The sequence below is a fragment of the Rutilus rutilus genome, assembly GCF_951802725.1.
Source record: "Rutilus rutilus genome assembly, chromosome: 16".
NCBI lineage: Eukaryota > Metazoa > Chordata > Actinopteri > Cypriniformes > Leuciscidae > Rutilus > Rutilus rutilus.
The window spans coordinates 7,145,653-7,168,467 of record NC_140224.1 but is presented as its reverse complement, the minus strand read 5'-3'; the positions used below and the strand labels follow the sequence as shown (position 1 = coordinate 7,168,467).

Genomic DNA, 22,815 nt, shown 5'->3' with positions numbered 1-22,815 from the left:
TCAGTAACTTCTGTATTTGCTTTCCCTGTGTTTTCACAGACAACACACATCCAGAGAGCCTGGAAGATGCTCTGTGGATCATTCCGCTGGAATGAACTCGGCTCCTCTGAGAAAGCAGGGATAATGTTTAAATGGTTTAATCTAGAGTTGGGACATGGTGAACACACAGGGTCTCACACACAAGCGTGCAATACGAGCATTTTGCTTGTGGGCCAATGACAAGATGTTACAAATGTTTAATACAACTGTTCTATGATCAACATGTTTTTCATTTCTGAATTAAAATTCATTTTGATATTTAATGTCAGGGTGATGCAACTTGGTATCATAATGAAGAAAACACCTCCTTAAAAGATTGAAATTAGAATAATAATTTGTTATCACTTTGTAGAAAACAAAAATATTTGAACTGCTTCACTGCTTATTAATATTTGAAAAACATTGGTCCGCCAACGTGCAGAAAATAAGATAATTTGACCTTCTTATGACAAGGCTATATATATATATATTTTTTTTTTTCATTTTTTACTTGATGATGGTTTACTTAATGATACTTTTTTACCTCATGACTTTTTTTTTTTTTGTCATTTACATTTAAACTTTTCTTGAAAATAGTATAACATTTTTCAAAAAGGCTTGGTTTCACAGATAGGGCTTAGATTAAGCCAGGATCAGGCCTAAGTTAAATCAGGTCATTTAAGTAGCCTTAGAAAAAACATTACTGGTGTGCATCTTGATACAAAACAATGGCACTAAGATATGGCAGTGCAAGTTGCTTTCAGTTAAACCAGCTCAAACATGCATTTTAGACTGGGACTAGGCTTAAGCCTCGTCTGTGAAACCAGGCAAGAGAGTTCAAAAAAACAATTTTTTTATGATTTTTTAAATGTTTTAAAATAGAGTTTCAATGGATGACACTGTTATTTGTCATTGACCTTTATATAAGATTTAGTAAAAAGTGGAATCATCTAATTCTGACTGTTGGACAATGTCTGAGGAGATTCTACAAAAACTTCCACAGCAATCTCAGTTGGCTTTAAAAGAGATTGCAAATGGTCAAACTCGAGGTTAAGTGTGAGAATTATGCTCACCCTATACCATTCACATGGGCGTAACGGCACAATAAAGCACAAAACCGACTGTGGGTGAAGATCTTTGAAAGAGAAAAGAGGAAAAATGGAGATGATTAGGTGGTCAAGAGAAGAATTCCCAGCAGTTCTGGTCACGCGAACGAGGAAAAGAAAAAGTGAGGCTGCCCCACTAACATCCTTCCCTCAAATGTACATTTTACCCACAGAACTTTATATGTTGTGGACATAAAAAAATGTAGCGGCTTGGGTTTTTCAAAGGTGCTCATTTCATACAAATTGCTTTTTGAAACAATAGTGAAGGCTTATGATAGATTCTGATGTAGAACGTCCTCCAGTTAATTGGGGCTCGGGCTTTGTGCAAATACTAAGGAAGCCTGCTGTGCCTGAATGCTTTGGTTTGTTTTTCTTGGTTCTCTCTGAGGAGGAAGCATGTGTGCACTGGTGAAATCCGAGGAGAGAGTCTGGACAGAGAAGGAGCGCACAGGCGACACCCGGCCAAACAGTCAAGATATCACTAAAACTGCAGTTTCAAACCAGCGTCAATTGGCAGCATGTGTTTCGCATCAAGCCATTATTAATGCTGGTCTTATCCGTAAAACTCAATTCCAGGTCAAGACCTTCAGTGTCAAATGCTTAAATTTGAAATGACAACCTTCTTATTCCTTATGTTTTATCCCATTAAAAGGCTTTTGTCTGTACAGCCGGGTGAAAAGAAGGTGTCCATGGCATTGAAATGGAAAGTGGCGGCAGTAATGGTTATAAAACACCAACAGAGGGCAGCAGGTCTGATTCAAGTACCAGATGCTCAACTAGAAACATACATTCCTGAAAAAGATGAATGCAACTTATTGTGTTGCTGGGATTACCGTTGGGATGCTGAGGAATGTGTTTATCTCATCCAAAAAAATCATTTATGTTAACACCCGCCATACCTGTCAACTTCCACCAAGATACATACACTCTAAAAAACGGTGGGTTATTTTTGTGTACCCAATAGGTGGGTTAAAAATATTGGGTCGTTCTATTGGGTTATTCCGAACATTTATTGGGTTGTTTCTATAACAACGCAGACCGTTGGGTTAAAGTTCAAATTTCAACGGTAATCCACCGCCGCAACTGTGACAGAAGATACACGCGACGCCACGGGTGAGTTAATTACACTATATAAGCTTGTAGATATTGTATAACGTTACATGTTTTTTTCGTTATAAAGTGATTTTAAGCTCTTACGTAGTACTATTGTCGCATTTTCCTAAATGTGTAGCTTATTATTTGCATGTTTATATCTCCCCTGTCGACTGCTTTTTGTCTGCCATCTGCGACTAGCGACGTCGATGCTTGCAATATAGCCATTTATTCTTATACTCGGTTGTGATACTCTTCCTTACTTTCTATGTTCTTTCCAATACTTTTTGGGAAGTTATTAATTTTTTCAGATATTTAACCGACGCGCTCAGCTTCAAGACCCAGCGCAAGCCTAGTCCACTCCATCCAGTGTCACGGTCAGGAAAAGGGTAACTTATTATGCTGTGTTTATATAAAGGCCTAACGTTACATTGTAGCGTAAATGTCTACTTAGGCTATCCCATGTGAATTTAAAATACTACAAAATGTTAAAAATGTTATATATATATTAGTTGAGTATGTAAAGTATATTGTAACTGAAATTAAAATGTATTTTCTTTACATACAGACAGAAGAACACTCTGAAAACAATGAAACCGAGATACCTACCATAACTGAGGTTCCTACTGTGACACTGACTATTGTGGAAAATTCAACCTCATTTGTACGTATTTCCTTTTCCCTGATATTTAAGTACCTTACAAATACACACTTTACAGACACCTTCATCAGTGATGTTGAAATTCTCTGACCAATTTCTTTGTCTAAAAACTGTAATTAGTCAAATGTATATGTTAGAAGTGGGAAGTGTTTTTTCATTTGTTCAAAACTTAGGAAGGCAATCCTAGCATTATGAAGTTATGCTGATGTGCAATTCTAAACAATTTCTTTCTCCATTAAGGATATACGACAGATTTTAGAGGGAAGCACACATGGGTCTTCTATTCTCTCCAATTTGGAACAAAACCACAACTTATGTCTTGAAGACCGAAGGAAAATGGTTCGCATTTTGGTGTCCCATTTAATGGAGAAGTTTGGGGAATAGTAAGTGATGTTTTATTCATTGCACCACTTTACATAAAGTCATTCAATCATAAGCGGTCAATTCAATTTACTCATAAGTAACCTAATATCTGTACAATCCTTCTACCACTTAGTCCATCACCAGACCGAAAGAAAGAGCTAGCTCTGACCCTGGTCACACAATTTCCATGCCTTAGAGATTCGGAGGGCAGTGGATATGTGAGTATGCTGATCCCCAGTTTATCAGAACTATGCTCACCTTCACACAGTAGTAGAATATTTGACAAACAAGACATTTTTAAGACATTTTTGGGACATGTTATCCATTTAACATTTGTGTTGATGTTTTAGGAGGTATGGTATACACCAGGGCGATACCGCCATCCGGCTACAGGGTTTTTGGAGGAACGACTCCGTAATATTAGGAAACGACTCCACAGTCACAGTTCTACATCTAGAGAGAGGTCACAAACCACAGATGAACGCCGAGCTACTGTGACTGATAGGATCACTTTATTGCCAGGTAAGAAAAATGTAACCATTGGTGCTGAAGCCTTATTGACGTTCTTCTTTCTACTTTCTTCTTTTTTATTCCTTAAATCCAAATTGTGCTGTGATCAAAGCAGTTTAATGTGAAACTGTCTAAATAATCTACAGATTTTGTTATCCTAATTTTGGAAATTTTAGTAGTAACTGTTACATGTTTAAATCATAAAATGTTGCCTGTCTTGCAACATTGCTTTAGGTTGTTGTGATATTAATCACTCTGTTTGATTCATGCAGATTCACAAATCAGTGAGGCAGACAGTAACAAAATGACAGAGTGGCTGAAGAAGAATAAGCAACCAGTTAGTCAAGTTGAGGAATATATGAGAGGAACAGCTGTCTACAGAGCACAGTGGATAAGAGAGAACGGATCTAAATCTTTAATAGAGATCACCCAAGAGTATCCAAGACTTCTGGACACACCTGGAATGGTATAGAAATGTTAAATCTATAAAAAGAAAATGAGGTTTGCATTAATTTTAATAAACAATTCATCCTAATCTAAACAACTCATTTGTTTGATTGGACATTTTTTAAAAATCACTGTCCTGCCCTAAAAAATGATCCCACTTGATTTGATTCACTAAGCTTGATTTTTCATATTGAAAAAACAATGTCCACACTTTCATTGTTACTGCATCATTATGAGGTGTTGGTGTGATTTAAATTATTATTATTATTATTATTTTTTATTTTTTTAAGATTACTCAGGACTTTGGTATTTTATACCCACATGCCAAAGAGAAACTTTTTGAGCTTTGGGGACATGCATCTCAACGAGTCCTGTCATATTGCAAGACCGAGAAGAGAGCCTTGGATCTTCTTCCAGTCCAGACTAACATTTCTTCTGGTGAGAAAATCCTGCACTGTACTTTCATGTCAAGTTATAATATTTTGCCTATAATGTAATGCGCTTGTTTAAAGATTAATCCATTGTTCTTTCTGTTTTATGTAAAGACACTCTTGGAGATGTTGCTCTGAAAACCCTGCCAGCTATCCTTCCTCCATTGCCATACAAAACGGGCTGCAAGATGGTCCGGCCCTCTTACCAGGAGGCAAAACAAGCATTTGTTGATTTACAGCCTGTGGGTACATAATTTATGACAACACATTTTGGGTTATATTTGATCCATGTGTGCATATTTACCATTTCAAATTTCTATTTAAAGGTTGGAACAAACATCATTCAATATTTGGAGGAGGAGGAGCAACGGAGGCAATTCCCTCATGTCCTGCAGCTTGGGGATAAATTCAACTGCTCACAAGCCTTCGTCATTGTGGGAGGAGTAGCTCTTGAGCAAGACAGCCTTTTACAAGCTGTGGATACATGCTTTAAATTATTTTATGTTTTAGACATTGAGTATCCAAAGCCGTCTGCAGCTGTTTGGCAGTTTCTACAACACACAATATATTCTGTGCCAGGAGGAGTTCCATCAACTCACTGTCGCCTACTTAGGCAGTTTATAATCGGATAAGCTGGACTAGCTTTGGTTCGTTTTGTTTGTTTATTTGTATTTTTGTGCTCCATGTTTCTTAGTTTTAGCATTGATATTCTGTGCCTGGAGGTGTTTCCTCAACACATGGTTGCCTTATGAGGCAGTTTATAATTGCATTACTTTATTTATTAATTAATTAATTAATTTATTTATTGAAACAGTTACTTACCTTAAGGAAGTAAATTAAAACAATTGCAACAATAACAATGAAAATGTTTACAACTTGTAATGTTTGTACAACTGTTTATTTGTGGCAGTTTATAATTGCATTACTTTATTTATTTATTTATGTATTGAAACAATTGCTTACCTTTTGGAAGTAAAATAAAACATTGTAAATAAAAATTGTTAATCTAAAAATTAAGTTGTGAGTTATTTATTTACATGGCAATAATAATAATAATAATAATAATAGTAATAATTTTAGGTTGGTTAAAGCATCATTTTGGCTAAATAACCCAACAAATTAGTTGTTTGTTACCCTATTTATTGGGTTAAACTAGCAACCTAATTTATTGGGTTAAAATAACCCAACAATAGGTCGGTGCTATATCAACCCACCATTGGGTTAGCTGTTGGGTTGTTTTTAACCCAACTTTTTTAAGTGAGTAACAGCCTCCCACCTCTACTTCCTGCTTATCTCAGAAAAACACAGACGTTTGTAATCGAATTATGAAAGTTTATTTACCCGAATTCGGGCTCTGGCGGCCTCCACTCCTCCTGGCTGGCCGGCTATGGACACCTGCAAAAAAGGAACGAGAAAGTCACAAGTATGTTCATGAAGTACAAGGTCCCAGGAACAAGGAACTGGATTCAAGAACATCATGCATCTGGTCTGAATAGAAATAAATATAAATACATAAAAAGAGATATACGTACATTTCTTTTTATGCATTTTTATTCATTCCCAGAAGAAGATTTAAAGGGATAGTTCACCCAAAGATGAAAATTATCCCATAATTTCCTCACCCTCAAGGCATCCTGAGTTTCTTCTTTCACAATCGGAATTATATTAAAACATATCCTGGCTCTTCCAAGCTTTACAATGGGAGTGAGTAGAGCCTGAGATTTTGAAGCCCAAAAAAAGCGAATCCATCATAAAAGTAATCCATACAGCTCCAGGAGGTTAATAAATGTCTGAATAAAAAATCTCCATATTTATAACTTTATAAACTATAATCACTGGCTTCCAGTAACGGGCGAACGCAAGTCTAGTTCCGGCAGAAGAGTGACCTCTGACCCGATGCATGACGTAGGACTTATGAGTTGAGGACTCTCGTGGTTCAAGCAAATAGGGCTGGGCAACAAACTTAAGTTGAATGAATGAAAGTTCTGTCAGTAATTACTCTCCCTCATGTTGTTCCAACCCCGTAAGACCTTCGTTCATCTTCAGAACACAAATTAAGATATTTTTGATTAAATCTGAGTGCTGGATCACTCCTCCATAGGCTTCTAAGTGACTGAAAATTGCTGGCCCAGAAAAGTTATTAAAGACCAAGTTAATATAGTCCAAGTGACTACAGTGGCTCAATCTTAAGTTTATCAAGCGACGAGAATACTTTTTGTGCGCAAAAGACCAACAAAAATAACGACTTTATTCCACTATTCATTTCCTTCTATCTGGGCCTCGAGTGAGTTCACGTAGTGTTTTAGCGCAGCGCTTCTGTGTTGTACGTCACACGCATCACACACATGACCAGCGTCGGCCAATAGTGAGCCTACGTGGTGACGTGCAACACAGACGCGCTGTGCTAAAACACTACGTGAACTCACTCGAGGCCCACAGAGAAGGAAATGAATAGTGGAATAAAGTCGTTATTTTTGTGTTTTTTTTCGCACAAAAAGTATTCTCGTCGCTTGATAAACTTAAGATTGAGCCACTGTAGTCACTTGGACTATATTAACGATGTCTTTAATAACTTTTCTGGGCCAGCAAGTTTCAGTCCCTTAGAAGCCTATGGAGGAGTGATCCAGCACTCAGATTTAATCAAAAATATCTTAATTTGTGTTCCGAAGATGAACGAAGGTCTTACGGGGTTGGAACAACATGAGGGAGAGTAATTACTGACAGAACTTTCATTTTTGGGTGAACTAGCCCTTTAAGCACTATATATTTTCACAAAAATATCAGCTTAAAATTCACTCTGTTCCTCTGATTCCATTTGTTTTCCAAAGAAAAAAGAGAAAGTTATGCGTTTGGAAGGACATGAGGCTGAGTAAATGATTTTCATTTTTGGGTGAACTAATTCTTTAAGAATGAAAAATACCCTTCTGCCAAATGTTATCATAGGAGCACCACTAGGAGGTGAGATTTCTTCATTCTAGCCTAGCTGGGTCTCATTCACTTGTCAGCAAGTACCAGCCACTATAAACCCAACACATGAACCCACACTGAGGGAGTGCCATGTCATTGCTCATTTTCCACATTCCCCACTTCATCAGGTCTGAAAACATGTCTCGCATCCAATTATAACTTAGTCTTTATCCCTATTGCTGAACCTCCCTACAGTAGCTCAGTGACACATTTCATTTTAGAAATTAAAACTGATTTCTTAGAACCTGAACCTCTTTTGGGTGAACCTCACGAAACCTGTCAAGAACATGTACAAGTCATCTTTTATTCCAAAATAACAAGAATATCATTTTAAATTATACATAATTTAGTATAATTAATAAATATTCATACTATTATTATATTTGTATATACACTGTTTAAAAAAAATTCAGCAAGGATGCATGAAATTGATCAAAAGTGACAGTAAAGACTTTTGTAATGTTACAAAAGATGGCTGAAAATACAGCTTTGCTATCACAGGAATAAATTACTTTATATATATATATATATATATATATAAACATTTGATTTATATTGTAACAATATTACGCAATAATACTGCATTTTTTATCAAATAAATGCAGTCTTGGTGAGCCAAATACTTTTTCAAAAACATAAAAAAAATCTTACAGACCCCAAACTTTTGAATGTAGTGTATTTATTTAATTTAAGTGAAGCTTATTTTAAGAGCATCAAGATTATTTATGACAATTAATCCCATTCTCATTACAGCACTAACAAATATATATATATAAAGAGTTCAGATGCAGAAGCCTCTAAGTGCCATCTGAAATTTTCTTCTAGAATGATCATTTTTATCAACCTCGTATATTTAAGTTCAGTAATTTCACTTAAATGACAATTAATAGGTAATTTTCATTGCCATTTAAGTGAAATGACTGAACTTAAATATACGAGCTTGATAAAAATGATCATTCTAGAAGAAAATTTCAGATGGCACTTAGAGATTTGCATCTGAACTCTTCATATATACACATAATATATTTAACAGTAGTGTCATAAATAATCCTTATGCTCTAAAAATAAGCTTGTATATACTTTGTTTCATTTATTTATTGTATTGAACTTTATATTATGATAATTTACTTAAAATACTGTACTACAGTATTGATTTTCTACTAAGCATAATGCCAATTACAAGAAAATCCAAAAGTACATACCAGTACACATTATGTAAATAAAAACTCGTGCTTAATTGCTTTCAAATAATATTGCAATGCTAAAAATGTTAATGTTTATTTATGCACACATTTCAGTAATCGATTCTATTATTTTCTGTTGATTAATGGAGTGAAATGAGATTTGAACACGTTTCAGGATCGCACCTGGTTGCTCTTCTCAGCCTGGTTGTTGCGGTTGGAATCGGGGAAGTGGATGTGACAGCCCGTGTCCTCCATCACCTTCTTGATATTGTTTCCCCCTTTGCCGATGACATGCGAATGCTCCGTGTGCGAGACGTCCATCTTTAGAGTCACGCGGTTGCTCTGAGGAAACAAAAGAGTCGGACTGTGTTAACTGCGGTACAATAGCACTCACTATTTCAAGGTGAAATGTGTCATTTCTAATGCCATTATTTATACGTTAGCATTCCCATTTATCTAAATTACATTTCAAAATATATTAAAAAAGAAAGTTATTTTAAATTGTAATAATATCACATAATATTACTGTTTTACTGTATTTTTTATTCCTTTATCTCAATGACAATTGCTTGGCTGGTGCAGTTAAAATGTGCCATGTTTGACTAATTTTGCTTAGTTTCACTGCAGTGTTTTTTAAGCCAAGGAAGTTTAACATTAAAACATTTTATGTGTTTTAAAAGTGAACAAAATTTCTTCACTTTTAAATACAGAAAAACAGATCCCGCCTGTCTGAGCTGCTTCATTAAAGATGTAACAGTCTGAATTGTTTTTTTTGTTTTGTTTATTTGACAGGGACCATGCATATTCATGAACATTGTTGTATGAAAATACACCATGTAAATATGCCAGAATTAGTAAAAATAACTATTTTTCATCTGCAGTCCCTAGACCGGTAACATAAAGACAGGCAACAATCATACAACATTCATTCACTATAACAAAACAATATACATTGACAAAACAAACAAACAGAATAAAAATACATGATAACAAAGACATTGTTCATCCACCTCTATATTGAATTTAACAGTGAAAGTGTATGGGTAATAAACATATAACAGTTAAAAGTGAGTACATGTCTGGTTTTCTAGAAGCCACTGTTTTAAGTGAGTTTTGAAGGTATTGAATGTAGGACACTCTCTTATCAAGCTATTCCAGAGTTTACCGCCTATTATTGACAATACGTTTTGTCCAAAAGTGGTGCGTCTAAATGGTATCACACAGTCCTTTTTTTACAGAGGCCCGTGTACTACCTCCGCTTGCAAGTCTTTGAAAAAAGCCATGCAGTGGAGGGGGGGCAAGATTATGAAACACTTTATATACTAAACAAGCACACTTGAAACGTTTAAAATTGTCAAAGCTTAAAAATTGATGTGTCTCTAAAATATCGCAATGGTGAATTGACAAAGCCTTTTTGTCAAAAGTGTTTAACAAAAAAAAAAAAATCAAGTCATTTATCTAATTATATCTATGAGCTACAGCCAAGTCAGTTTTCCATTACAGAGAGATGTCACTACACACCATTTCCCATTTCACGTCATTCATTTGAGTGAATTACCTCACAAATCTACAGGAATGTTACAACAAACTCTTCAGTTGGTGTTGGTGGATGTTCTGCATTATGCCTGGCACTGATTACCAAAAGAATGGATGTAGTCTTGAAACAGTTGTGCAATTTCTACAACAATCCCTAATGTTTTGGTACAGCCCATGCCAATGCCGCAGATGTTAGCTGCCCCTGATGGCCAATGAAATGGAAGTTGCGATAGTCTTTTCTTCCCTATTGTTAAGTATATTTGATTGAAATGACTTCTCAAACAAGAAAACATGTAGGGCAGGACTTGATTTTGCCCAACGGGAATTGATTGGATCGTTGGCACATAAAAAACAACAACAAGAGTTGCCAATATTGATTTCATGGTAAATTTAAAGTCAACCAATGGTATCAGGCAAAGGACACTGGCATTTGTCTTCTTTTCGCCCAATAAGCCATGATTCATTCTACAGCTAAATGAAAAGCTCTTGATGTCAAGCTCCACATAGTTCCTCTCAGGATCGTCTCCGGTTACTTGTTGTAACCTTGTTCCCTGAGAAAGCGGAACGAGATGCTGCGCTGCTCAGCGCATTGGGAACATATTTTATCGTGACCAGCTGTGAATAGTGTGTATAACACGTCGATGGAATTGACCCGGAGGTAATATAGCCTCGGTCGGTGACGTCATCGGCGCGCCCCCGCGACACGAGGCTATAAGTAGATGAGCCACAGGTGCATCATCAGGATATTTTGTCTGAAGAGCAGTCCCGGGACATCTTCAGCACGGCAAAGTAGCGCAGCATCTCGTTCCGCTTTCTCAGGGAACAAGGTTACAACAAGTAACCGGAGACGTTCCCTTTCGAAAGCTACAATCGATGCTGCGCTGCTCAGCGCATTGGGAACGAGAATACCCACGCCGCCGTGCTTGAACATGTCTGGACTCCCACGGTTGTGCAGGTGTGTTTCACAAGAACGTAAGAAAGCCTAGACATTAGCTTGCGATGTCGACTCAAGGACATGAGAGCCCGGAGTGGCATGAACATCCAAACTATAAAATCTTATGAATGTGTGCGGAGAGGACCAACCTGCCGCATCACAAACATGTTGCAAAGGGGCCCCCCTTGCCAGAGCACTAGAAGAGGCGACCCCCCTGGTGGAGTGAGCTCTAAGACCTATAGGCGAAGTTTGCCCGCGCGCCTCATAAGCAAGAGCAATAGCATCCCTGACCCAATGAGACATAGTCTGCTTGGTAGCAGCTCCTCCTCTGTTGCTGCCCCCATAACAGACGAACAGTTGCTCTGACTTACGCCACTGGCTAGTGCGGTGGACGTAAGCCTGAAGAGCACGGACTGGACACAGCCTATGAGATCTCTCCTGCTCCGGCGTTGAGAACGGCGGGGAGCAGAAAGCCTCAAGAATGACAGGATGTACAGCCGAAAATGGAACCTTAGGCAGGAAATCAGGATGTGGATGCAAAATCACTTTCACCATACCTGGGGCAAAGTCTAAGCAGGATGGCGAGATAGACAGAGCCTGCATATCCCCAATTCTCTTCAAGGAAGTTATTGCCATCAGAAAAACCATTTTTAGAGTCAGAAGTTTATCAGACGCTGATTCTATTGGTTCAAAGGGGGTGTCAACCAGACCCTCAAGAACTATAGCTAAATCCCATGAAGGGATCTTGGTTCTTACTGGAGGCCTCAGTCGCCTGGCTCCCCGAAGGAAGCGTGAGAGCAGAGGGTGTCTCCCAAGTGGCGCCCCGTCAACTAAGGCGTGGCAAGCCGAAAGAGCGGCCACGTAAACCTTAAGAGTGGCAGGACATGTGCCTGTTGATAATTTCTCTTGCATGAAGTCCAGCACTGAAGCAATCTGGCAGTTAACTGGATCTACATTGTGTTCAACGCACCACCTTTCAAAAACACCCCACTTAATAGCATAACTTCTTCTAGTGGAGGAAGCCCTAGCACTCAGAATGGTCTCAATAACATCCGGCGAAAGCCCAGTGTCTCTTAATTGGTTCCCATCAGGGGCCAAACATGAAGATTCCACAGGTCGGGCCTGGGATGGAATATCGTGCCCTCCGCCTGAGACAGAAGGTCCCTCCTCTCCGGAATCGCCCACGGCGAGCCGTCGAGGAGAGCTATTATCTCCGAGAACCACACTCTGTTCGGCCAACGTGGCGCTATCAGCAAGAGGCAAGACCCTTGTTGGCGAACTCTGGCTAGAACTCCCGGGAGCAGAGAAACTGGAGGAAACGCATAAAGGCGCATCTTGGGCCATGTGTGCGCCATCGCATCCAGACCCAGAGGAGCCGGGTGACTCAGAGAGAAGTAGAGGGGGCATTGCGCTGTCTGTTGGGAGGCGAAGAGGTCCACCTCCGCTTCGTAAAATTTGGTCCAAATCTGTTTCACTACCTCTGGGTGGAGTTTCCATTCCCCCGTCGGTAGCGTCTGTCTGGACAATAGATCTGCTCCCACATTCAAATGCCCTGGGATGTATACTGCCCTGAGTGACAGGAACTTTCCCTGGGCCCAGAGAAAAATCTGCCTCGCTATTCTGTTCAGATTGCGTGAGCGCAGACCTCCCTGGTGATTTATATACGAGACTGCTGCTGTGTTGTCCACCCGCACTAGGACATGACAGCCCCTCAATTGATGGAGAAAATATTTTAGAGCCAGAAATATGGCCATCAGCTCGAGGCAATTGATGTGCCAATCGAGCTGATGACCCTCCCATTCCCCTTGAGCTGGACGGCCATCCAAGACCGCTCCCCAGCCTGTCAGGGAGGCGTCCGTCGTTAGCAGTTTGCGACGACACGGCGCCCCTAAAGTGGGACCCAAGGCGAGGAACCGGGGTCTGAGCCACAGAGATAGTGTACGAAGCCCGCGGCGCGTCACTTTTATTAGCCTTTGAGGATTGGCTCTTGGATGAAAACCTCTGGCTTTTAGCCACAACTGAAACGGTCTCATGTGCAACAGCCCCAGAGGAATCACCGTGGAGGCTGATGCCATGAGACCTAACATTCTTTGATACTGTCGAACAGTACGAACTTGGCCTAGCTTGACTTTGGTCATGGTCTGCTGAATGGTCTCGATTCGAGCGGGAGACATTTGTGCCCGCATCGTAACCGAATCCCAAACGATCCCGAGATAATTCGTTCTCTGAGCAGGAGAAAGAACACTTTTCTTGGTGTTGAGTTTCAGCCCTAGAGAAACTAGATGAGCTAACACGATGTCTCTGTGTTGGAGCGCCATCTCTCGTGATTGTGCTAGTATTAACCAATCGTCTATGTAATTCAAAATGCGAATGCCCTGGAGTCGTAATGGAGCCAGTGCTGCATCCATGCATTTTGTGTATGTGCGGGGTGACAGTGCTAGACCGAATGGAAGAACCCGAAATTGGTACGCTTCGCCCCCGAAAGCGAACCTCAGGAACTTCCTGTGTTGTGGCAATATTTCTATGTGAAAATATGCGTCCTTCAGATCGATCGTGACGAACCAATCGTGATGTTGTATTTGCGACACGACCGTCTTGACGGTTAACATCTTGAACTTGAGTGCTTTGACTGTGCGGTTTAAGCCTCGAAGATCTAAGATTGGACGCAACCCCCCATCCTTTTTGGGTACTAGGAAGTATCTGCTGTAATAACCTGACTCCCTCTCTGGAAGAGGAACACGTTCTATGGCCTCTTTGCTCAGAAGAGTCTGCAGCTCTTGCGACAGTACATGCATCTGCTCCGGTTTCACGGTAGTGAAAATCACGCCGTTGAAACGCGGAGGACGACGAATAAACTGGATTCTGTATCCCAACTGTACTGTGCTTAATACCCACGCAGAAACGCCCGGCAGAAGTTCCCACGCTGCCAGACTTTCTGAGAGTGGTATTAATTTTAATACTTCCTTTTGAGGGGATATTAGATGTTCCGTGTCCGGAATGACAGCCGGAAACGACGGAACATCTAATATTTCGCTGGAAACCGCTGCCCCCCGAAGCACGAGAGGTGGCGGGGATGGAGAGGTTTTGTGAGGGTAGCGGGAAGGGACGAATAGATCTTGAACGCGCCCCATCCCGCGGGGGACTACCCCCACTAGAATGGGCGCCAGACCATCAGGACTTCCTCTTTCTATTGATGACAGTCCTGAGGTCTGGCTTGGGAGGCTGCTGAGCCTGGCGAGTCTGCCTCCAGTCTCTCTGAGGGGGAGCGCGACTCGCCACGCTCTGCTTTTTCACCTCCCTGGCTTTTGAAGGACCGGGGCGGGGCTGGGTGGCAGACGGCCCCTCCCCTTGAGTGCGGCGAGGAAGAAACTGCACGAACGCTTCCTCGTGTTTCTTGACTTCCTTAAAGCGTGTGACTACGGTGTTAACCGCATCACCAAACAGCCCAGATGGAGATACAGGAGAGTCAATAAGAAACAACCGATCTTTTTCCTTAATCCCTGTCAGATTAAGCCACAGATGCCTCTCCGTGCTGACTAAAGCAGACATAGAACGGCCGATGGCACGGGCCGTCTGCTTGGTCGCACGGAGAGACAGATCTGTGGCACGACGAAGCTCCGTGAACGCTTCCTCGTCGATCGTACTGCCCACACTCAAATCCTTCAACAGGTCAGCCTGGTACGCCTGTAACACTGCCATAGTGTGCAGCGCAGCACCAGCCTGACCTGCAGCTTGATAAGCTTTCCCCACTAATGATGATGTTACACGACAGGGTTTAGTGGGGAGGGTAGGTTTCTTTATCGAAGATGCCGACTCGGGTGAGAGATAGCCCGCGAGCGTCTCTTCAACCCGCGGCATCTCCGTATACCCCCGCGCTTTCGCACCCACGATAGTCGAAAAAGTCGACGTCGAGGGCACAAAAACGCGAGAAGTATATGGTTTACTCCATGACTTAGACAGCTCGTCATGGAGGTCCTCGAAAAAGGGGAGAGACTGATGTAATGTTCTCTCCCCCCTGCCACCGGACAGAAACCTATCCTCAAGCTTACTGGGTTTGGGGGTCTCTTGGTCGCGTGGCCAGTCAAGCTGTAACCTGGCCACCGCGCGAGTGACCACCTCTAGCAATTCCTCAACAGATCTTTTTTCACGGGAGGAATGCTCAGAGGCTGGCCGCTCGTTATGATCTGACGAACCAAGAGAAATATCATCCCCCTCGTGAACCGAAGAAGCACCGGAGCGCGCTTCGAAATCACGAGAAGGGATGTTAGGATCTGGTGACGCAGCAAGCGAAAGGGACGGACCCGTCTCTTGCTCGTCATGCAGATCCATACGAGAGCCCCACGATGGTAATGCGGGTGCGGACTGGAAATAGTTCAGACGGGAGCGAAGCATCTTAACTGTGAGCTGATCACAATGCTCGCACCCGCCTTTCTCTATCGCCAGTACCGCGTGCTCTTCCCCCAAACAAACAAAGCAATAATCGTGTGTATCCAGCTCAGACATGGGACGGGAGCATGGAGGAACACAACGCTTATTGCTTTGTTGGCTCATTTCTCTTTCTTTTTTTACTTTTTAAACTCTTTGTTGTAACGTGAGAGAAAAAGATTTGAGAATGAGAAATTTCTGCACACTGCCTGACAAAAACTAACTCCTAACAAAGATCTGAGAACAGATGAGAGTAGAGAGAATGTTTTCCAACGCACACACTGCACAGTAATGGTCTGAAGACAAAAGACCTGATGATGCACCTGTGGCTCATCTACTTATAGCCTCGTGTCGCGGGGGCGCGCCGATGACGTCACCGACCGAGGCTATATTACCTCCGGGTCAATTCCATCGACGTGTTATACACACTATTCACAGCTGGTCACGATAAAATATGTTCCCAATGCGCTGAGCAGCGCAGCATCGATTGTAGCTTTCGAAAGGGAACTTCAAGTTCCATCACCTCAAATGTCAAATATGGTCTAAAACTAATGGCCTAAAAAGAATGAGGCATTTATTTGTGTTGCACAATGTTGTATCAAACATGAATCTCCCAATCTGACTTGACATGCTCACCTTTGTGTCCAGGACAGACATGATCTTCTCCTTGGCTTCCTTCACATTGTCCCTCTTACCACTAACTTTGATGTGTGGATCTGAAATACAAACATACATAGTGTAATCCATATCATAATGTTTATTTACAACATATATAGCATTTTCATCAGCACGTAATTATTAATTAACAAACTTCTAATCCTTTGTTTTAAGGTTTACTGCAACAGACATAAAGGAAACCTCAAATCATTCAGATCATTGAATATCCAATAATCCAAATGATGCGTTAGGGGCTGCGTTTACAGATTTATTAAATTCATTTGGGGTCAAGCAAAACGTCACCGGACCAACTCATCGTCTTAATCATACACTCGATTTAATTATATCACATGGAACCGATCCAACCGATATAGATATTATACCGCAAAGTGATGAAGTCACTGACCATTACATGGTAACTTGCATATTACGTACTGCTGTAATATGTCATGCAGCGCCGCGTTATCAACCAGGCAGAACAATCCTTCCATCCACCATAGATAATTTCTCAAATTGCTTATCCGATCTGTCTCAGCTGCTGCCTGAACCCAAACAAACAGATGAACTAGAAGAACTAACTAGCACTATGAGCACTATTCTCTCTAGAACATTGGATGTTGTTGCACCTATTAGATTAAAAAAGGTCAGAGAGAAAATTAAAGCACCGTGGTACAACAATACCACGCATGTTCTAAAGAGAGAAACCCGTATTTTAGAGCGTAAATGGAAACAAACTAATTTAGAGGTCTTTAGAATCGCGTGGAAAGACAGTATGTCACGTTATAAAAAGGCCCTAAAAGCAGCCAGGGCTGAGCACCTCCGCAAACTAATAGAAAATAACCAAAATAATCCAAGGTTTTTATTTAACACCGTGGCTAGACTAACAAATAAACAGACATCACCCGAACAAAATATCCCATTACAGTTTAGTAGTAATGATTTTATGAAGTTCTTCACTGAGAAAATAGAAAACATCAGAACCACAATTGTAAACGTTCAATCTTCAGTTGCGCCTTATAATTCAGCCTTAATTATCACCCCGCAAGAACAATTACAGTGCTTTACAACTATAGAACAAATAGAGTTAAATAAACTTATCACTTCCTCTAAAACAACAACATGTTTATTAGATCCGATACCAACTAAACTACTGAAAGAAGTGTTACCTGTAGTGGAAGAGCCTCTCCTTAATATTATTAACTCGTCTTTATCTTTAGGTCATGTTCCAAGAACATTTAAACTGGCAGTTATAAAACCTCTCATTAAGAAACCACAATTAGATCATAATAACCTAGCAAATTATAGACCCATTTCAAATCTTCCATTTATGTCTAAAATATTAGAAAAAGTGGTGTCCGCTCAATTGTGTTCTTTCTTGCAAGAAAATGATATCTATGAGAAGTTTCAGTCTGGTTTCAGGCCGCACCATAGCACTGAAACTGCGCTCGTTAAAATCACAAATGATTTACTTTTAGCTTCTGACCAAGGCTGTATCTCAATACTAGTTTTACTTGATCTTAGTGCTGCGTTCGATACTATAGATCACACAATACTCTTAGATCGACTACAAAATTATACTGGTGTTCAAGGACAAGCATTAAGCTGGTTTAGATCATACTTATCTGACCGCTACCATTTTGTCTATTTAAATGGAGAAAAATCGATCATAACTCCAGTAAACTATGGAGTGCCGCAGGGATCTGTGTTAGGCCCTCTATTATTCTCAGTATATATGATGCCACTTGGAAATATTATAAGGAAACATGGAATTAGTTTCCATTGTTATGCTGATGACACTCAAATATATATTTCATCACGGCCAGATGAAAACGATAAATTATCCAAATTGACAGAGTGTGTTAAAGATATAAAAGATTGGATGACGCGTAATTTTCTTTTATTAAATCCAGACAAAACAGAGGTACTACTTATCGGTTCAAAAAACCGCCCACAAAACCTCTCGCAATACAACTTTAATATAGTAGGATGTCCTGTTACTTTATCCTCTACAGTAAAAGACCTGGGTGTTATACTCGATTGCAACCTGTCTTTCAAAAATCATATTTCATATGTTACAAAAACCGCCTTTTTCCACCTTAGAAACATTGCTAAGCTACGTAATATGCTATCAGTTTCTGATGCAGAAAAGTTAGTTCATGCATTCATGACCTCGAGACTAGATTACTGTAATGCTTTATTAGCCGGTTGTCCTGCATCCTCAATTAACAAGCTACAGTTAGTCCAAAATGCCGCCGCTAGAGTTCTTACTAGATCAAGAAAATATGATCATATAACACCGATTTTATCATCACTGCATTGGTTACCTATAAAGTTCCGTATTAATTACAAGGTATTGCTACTGACTTATAAAGCCCTAAACGGCTTAGCTCCAGTCTATTTAACGGATCTTCTATCGCCCTATAATCCATCGCGCTCTTTAAGATCACTAAATTCAAGGCTTTTGGTCATACCTAGGATATCCAGAACCACCAAAGGAGGGAGAGCATTTTCACATTTAGCTCCAAAACTCTGGAATAGCCTTCCTGATACTGTTCGTTGCTCAGACTCGCTCTCCCAGTTTAAAACTAGATTAAAGTCGCATCTCTTCAGCCAGGCATTCATATAATATTTTTAATCTTACAGTCCAAATTACAATCCGGCCTCTAGTTAATAAACGCCAGAGGAGAACTGGCCCCCGACTGAGCCTGGGTTCTCCCAAGGTTTTTTTTTTCTCCATTGGGTCACCTGATGGAGTTTTAGGACACTATTAGGTCACTTGATGGAGTTTTTCGGTTCCTTGCCACTGTTGCCTTTGGCTTGCTCAGTTGGGGATATTCTGGATATCTAATTTGATTTTATCAATAAATTCCACTAGAAACAAACCTTGTTGTATTATTTTAATTTAATACTGTGAAGCTGCTTTGATACAATCTGTATTGTGAAAAGCGCTATACAAATATACTTGACTTGACTTGACTTGACTTGAATAGGTTTCCCCAAAAATGTTATGCAGCACAACTGTTTTCAGCATTGGTACTAATAAGAAATGTTTCATGAACACCACATTTGCATATTAGAATAATGAAGACTGGCTGCTGAAAATTTAGCTTTGCCATCACAGAAATAAATTACATTTTAAAATAGAATTGTAATACTATTTCACAATATATCTGTTTTTACTGTATTTTTGATCAAAGAAATGTAGCCTTGGTGAGCATAAGAGACATTAAGAAGAACAACAACAACATCAACACCAACAAAAAAAAAACGAAACATTTTACCGAACCCAAACTTTTGAAATGTATTGTTCTGAAAACCACTCAAAGTACCCTAGTATCATGGTGGCCAGTTCTGCATAGACAAGCAGTGCTTACATGTTCAGATAATGTAAAAATCTAAGCTTCATTAATGATATGGCCATTTACTCCCATCAAATATATGGTCATATCTCACATGAATAATGATTGGATCAAGTTGGGCTGGCAGAAAACGTCATGCAGTGTTTCCCGGATAAATAAATCCAGACAACATTTATATAATTCCAGTACTTGCTCATTCTGTCATGGACTTCCGCACCAGAAACATCTGTCTCACTGTGCTGCAAAACCCCCAAATTCTACAAAACCAATCTACTTCATGCCATCATGCAATAGACCTCTGCTTGGTGTTCAACAGAAAGACTTCTGACTAATGGCATATGGTCTAGTTTACTTTACAACACACTTAGACAAGAAGATACCAATGAATGGAATGGAATGTTTAGTTACCCCTACAGTTTATTTCAGGCTGAAATACACCACACGACTTTTGCTCAGATTGTTGTCCCGATTTGCTGAACGTCTGCGCCAGTCTGCAGATTTTGGGCAGTCGGGAGTTGACAGAATTCACAGAAAAACATGTTCGATATTTTGAGCCAATTTTTCATTTACCTACCAGTTTTGCAATAAAATACAAATATAATAACAATACAAAAGTAATTTAACAGAACACGCATAACAAATTAGCCTATTTGACTCATCAGCACAGATAAAACAACTGACTATGCCACTCATCTCTAACTCCCACTGTAATCTGTAGAGTCCATTACTGACCGCGTCTACAACCCAAGACCGCATCCATATGCACTTGGCTGGATCTTTCTGCTCAGGTTTTAAAAGTCATTTTCAGCCTTTAGTTAGAACAGTGGTGTCTAGTTCTGCTTCTGGAGTGCCACTGTCCTGCAAAGTTTAGCTCCAATCCCAATTAAACACACCTGAATCCGCTAGTCAAGGGCTGTGTCTGAAATTGCCCCCATAAATAGGGCACTATTTCAGGGAATAGCCAGTCCGAAACCACAGTGGCCATTATCAAGTGCACTCATTCAATCCCGCAATGCAGCGCAATAACGAGTGTACAACCAATGTACGCTCAACAGCTAGAGAATACCCATAATGCACAGTGACGGTCACACCGAATGAATTCCCGTGTCTCGCCAGAAGATGGCGCTCGCAGCTGAATCCTCCATCGATCCATTTTTCAACTCGCTGGTCCAATTTGGCTACAGCGTAATATCATACAGGACAGGTATAAATTCCTTTTTACTTGATTATAAAATTGTTTAATTAAGATTTATACACGCTAGTTTCCATGATGACAGAGTTCAAGATTAATCTTTTCATCTTACTACCGGAACTGTCAGTTTGCTAAGTTTCAAATAATTATTAAACGGTGCACCAAGTGTCCGAATTCACTCCTTCAAGTGGACTATATTAGTAGAGTAATGTAGGGAATAATGAATGAGGGTATAGGGGGCTATTTCGAACACAGGTACGTTTTTTCTTCAGTTTTTAAAGTATTTTGATAATGCAACTCTACAGTAAATATACATTTTATTGAAGGGGTAGGGTAAGGCTTGGGGGTAGGATTTCAGCTATATTTATTATAGGTCTGTATTTGATTGTATAATTTATTTTATGTTTCATCAATAGCTGTTATTTCATACTTCATAAGATAAAAAAAAAAAAAGAGTTATTGTTAAAACTTTAATAAATTAACACATTGTTAATAGTTTTAATAATTAAATTGATTAGACATTACAATTAAAATGGAAAAAAAACATAAATCCGTGAAAAAATACAACAGAATTTGGCACAAAACTAAACTGATTTCCTAGAGCCCTATACATGTTTTAGTAACAAGGCAGTTTAAGAAGCAATCTGAAGCAACCCACAAGACACACCAAGCCATATAATTCACTCTCCGTGAAGGAGGAAGACAAGCAACAAGGCTCCGGGTCTAAGTCTACACATCTGGCTTTCTGTGCTATAGCTGCTTTTCCGGAGCTTAAAGGAAACTCGTGATGAGAGCTTTCAATGCCAGAGGGAATGAGTGAAAAAGCCATGCTAAATCACTGTCCCACGCAGAAGTGAATTTCTCCACCACAAAATCCTGCAAAACATCCAATCGGCCGATTGGACGGACATTGCGGGAGGAAATCGCTCCAGCCTGGCTCCAGCAACATTCCGTGCATTAGAAAATGTACAGAGCGCTTCGAGTTAGCCACTACAGTACTACTGGCCTTAGTTAAAATTGCATGTAATGTGACCATTTTCTGTGGTCAAGCTCAAGTGCTCAGTAGAGGTTTTACAGTTTATACTGTGGTGTTAGGGGGAGAACAAGAAGATAATTGCATACAAAGGGGCTTGTCTCATACAAAGGCGCCAATTCAGTGTGGTTTAACACATGTAGGATTACACCCGATGATTAGGATCTCTCAGCTTCCACGTTGGCAATTTTTGTCCACCTCACCAGTTTTGAGTGGCATCCCCTTATGGGTTGGATTTACAAGAGTGGTGAAAACGGTGTAATGTAATATGTTCACTGCATACCGAGTGAAGCAATGCTGGCTACCAAAATGCGCCAAACTTTCAAATTTGTGCATGCAAAGCAAAAATGGCTTATTAAATTGCTTCAAAACCATAAATCATCATGCTGTTGGTGCATTTATCGTTTAAATGTGAGAGAGGGTGGCTTTAGGGAAAGCACTGACAAAATGTTTGGGATTCTCGAGATGGTCATGAGTTCAACCTACATGTTAGAATACATTTACATTTACAATGCATTCAAGGCATACATTTGATTTAGTTTGTGTGTTCCCTTTGAATCAAACCCAAGAATTTGGTATTGGCAGCTTAAGCAGCTTAAGACCCCTTGAAGACACAAAGTTCAGCAGAATTACAGAATTACACATCATCCTTACGGCGGTGCAAGTTCTGCAATGAACGTGAACTGACCAAGGGGGACCAACTACCAACTGTAAATATATATATAAATATATATTATACTTTACAAAAACAATAAATTACAACCTATGATAAATCAAATATTGTAAAAAAAAAAAAAATCCATTTGTATTTTGATTTTCAAAAACTATATTCTATACAGTAATTATAAAACTTTTTTTTTAATATTATTTTATGTTTGTAATTTTGGAAATAGATCTTTA

The 22,815-nt window shown here is 39.9% G+C and overlaps 2 protein-coding genes across 3 annotated transcripts in view; one reads left to right on the top strand and one right to left on the bottom strand.

Annotated features, from left to right (window-relative positions):
* The window catches only part of bicc1 (BicC family RNA binding protein 1), a 102,022-nt gene that overhangs the window by 24,510 nt on the left and 54,697 nt on the right, over nt 1-22,815 (bottom strand). For both annotated transcript variants that reach the window (XM_084434879.1, XM_084434880.1), the window contains exons 4-6: nt 16,311-16,390; nt 8,963-9,121; nt 5,970-6,023 (exon numbers count right to left, since the gene is read on the bottom strand). In XM_084434879.1, the coding sequence (XP_084291005.1) occupies nt 5,970-6,023; nt 8,963-9,121; nt 16,311-16,390 (293 nt within the window). The remainder of the gene's footprint in view (nt 1-5,969; nt 6,024-8,962; nt 9,122-16,310; nt 16,391-22,815) is intronic.
* On the top strand, nt 2,796-5,343 carry LOC311306703 (uncharacterized protein). Its single transcript, XM_084435246.1, has 8 exons — nt 2,796-2,880; nt 3,118-3,260; nt 3,374-3,458; nt 3,591-3,762; nt 4,023-4,216; nt 4,488-4,635; nt 4,743-4,870; nt 4,955-5,343. The coding sequence occupies exons 2-8, from the start codon at nt 3,214-3,216 to the stop codon at nt 5,258-5,260; spliced, it is 1,080 nt and encodes a 359-aa protein (XP_084291372.1). The 5' UTR covers nt 2,796-2,880; nt 3,118-3,213; the 3' UTR covers nt 5,261-5,343.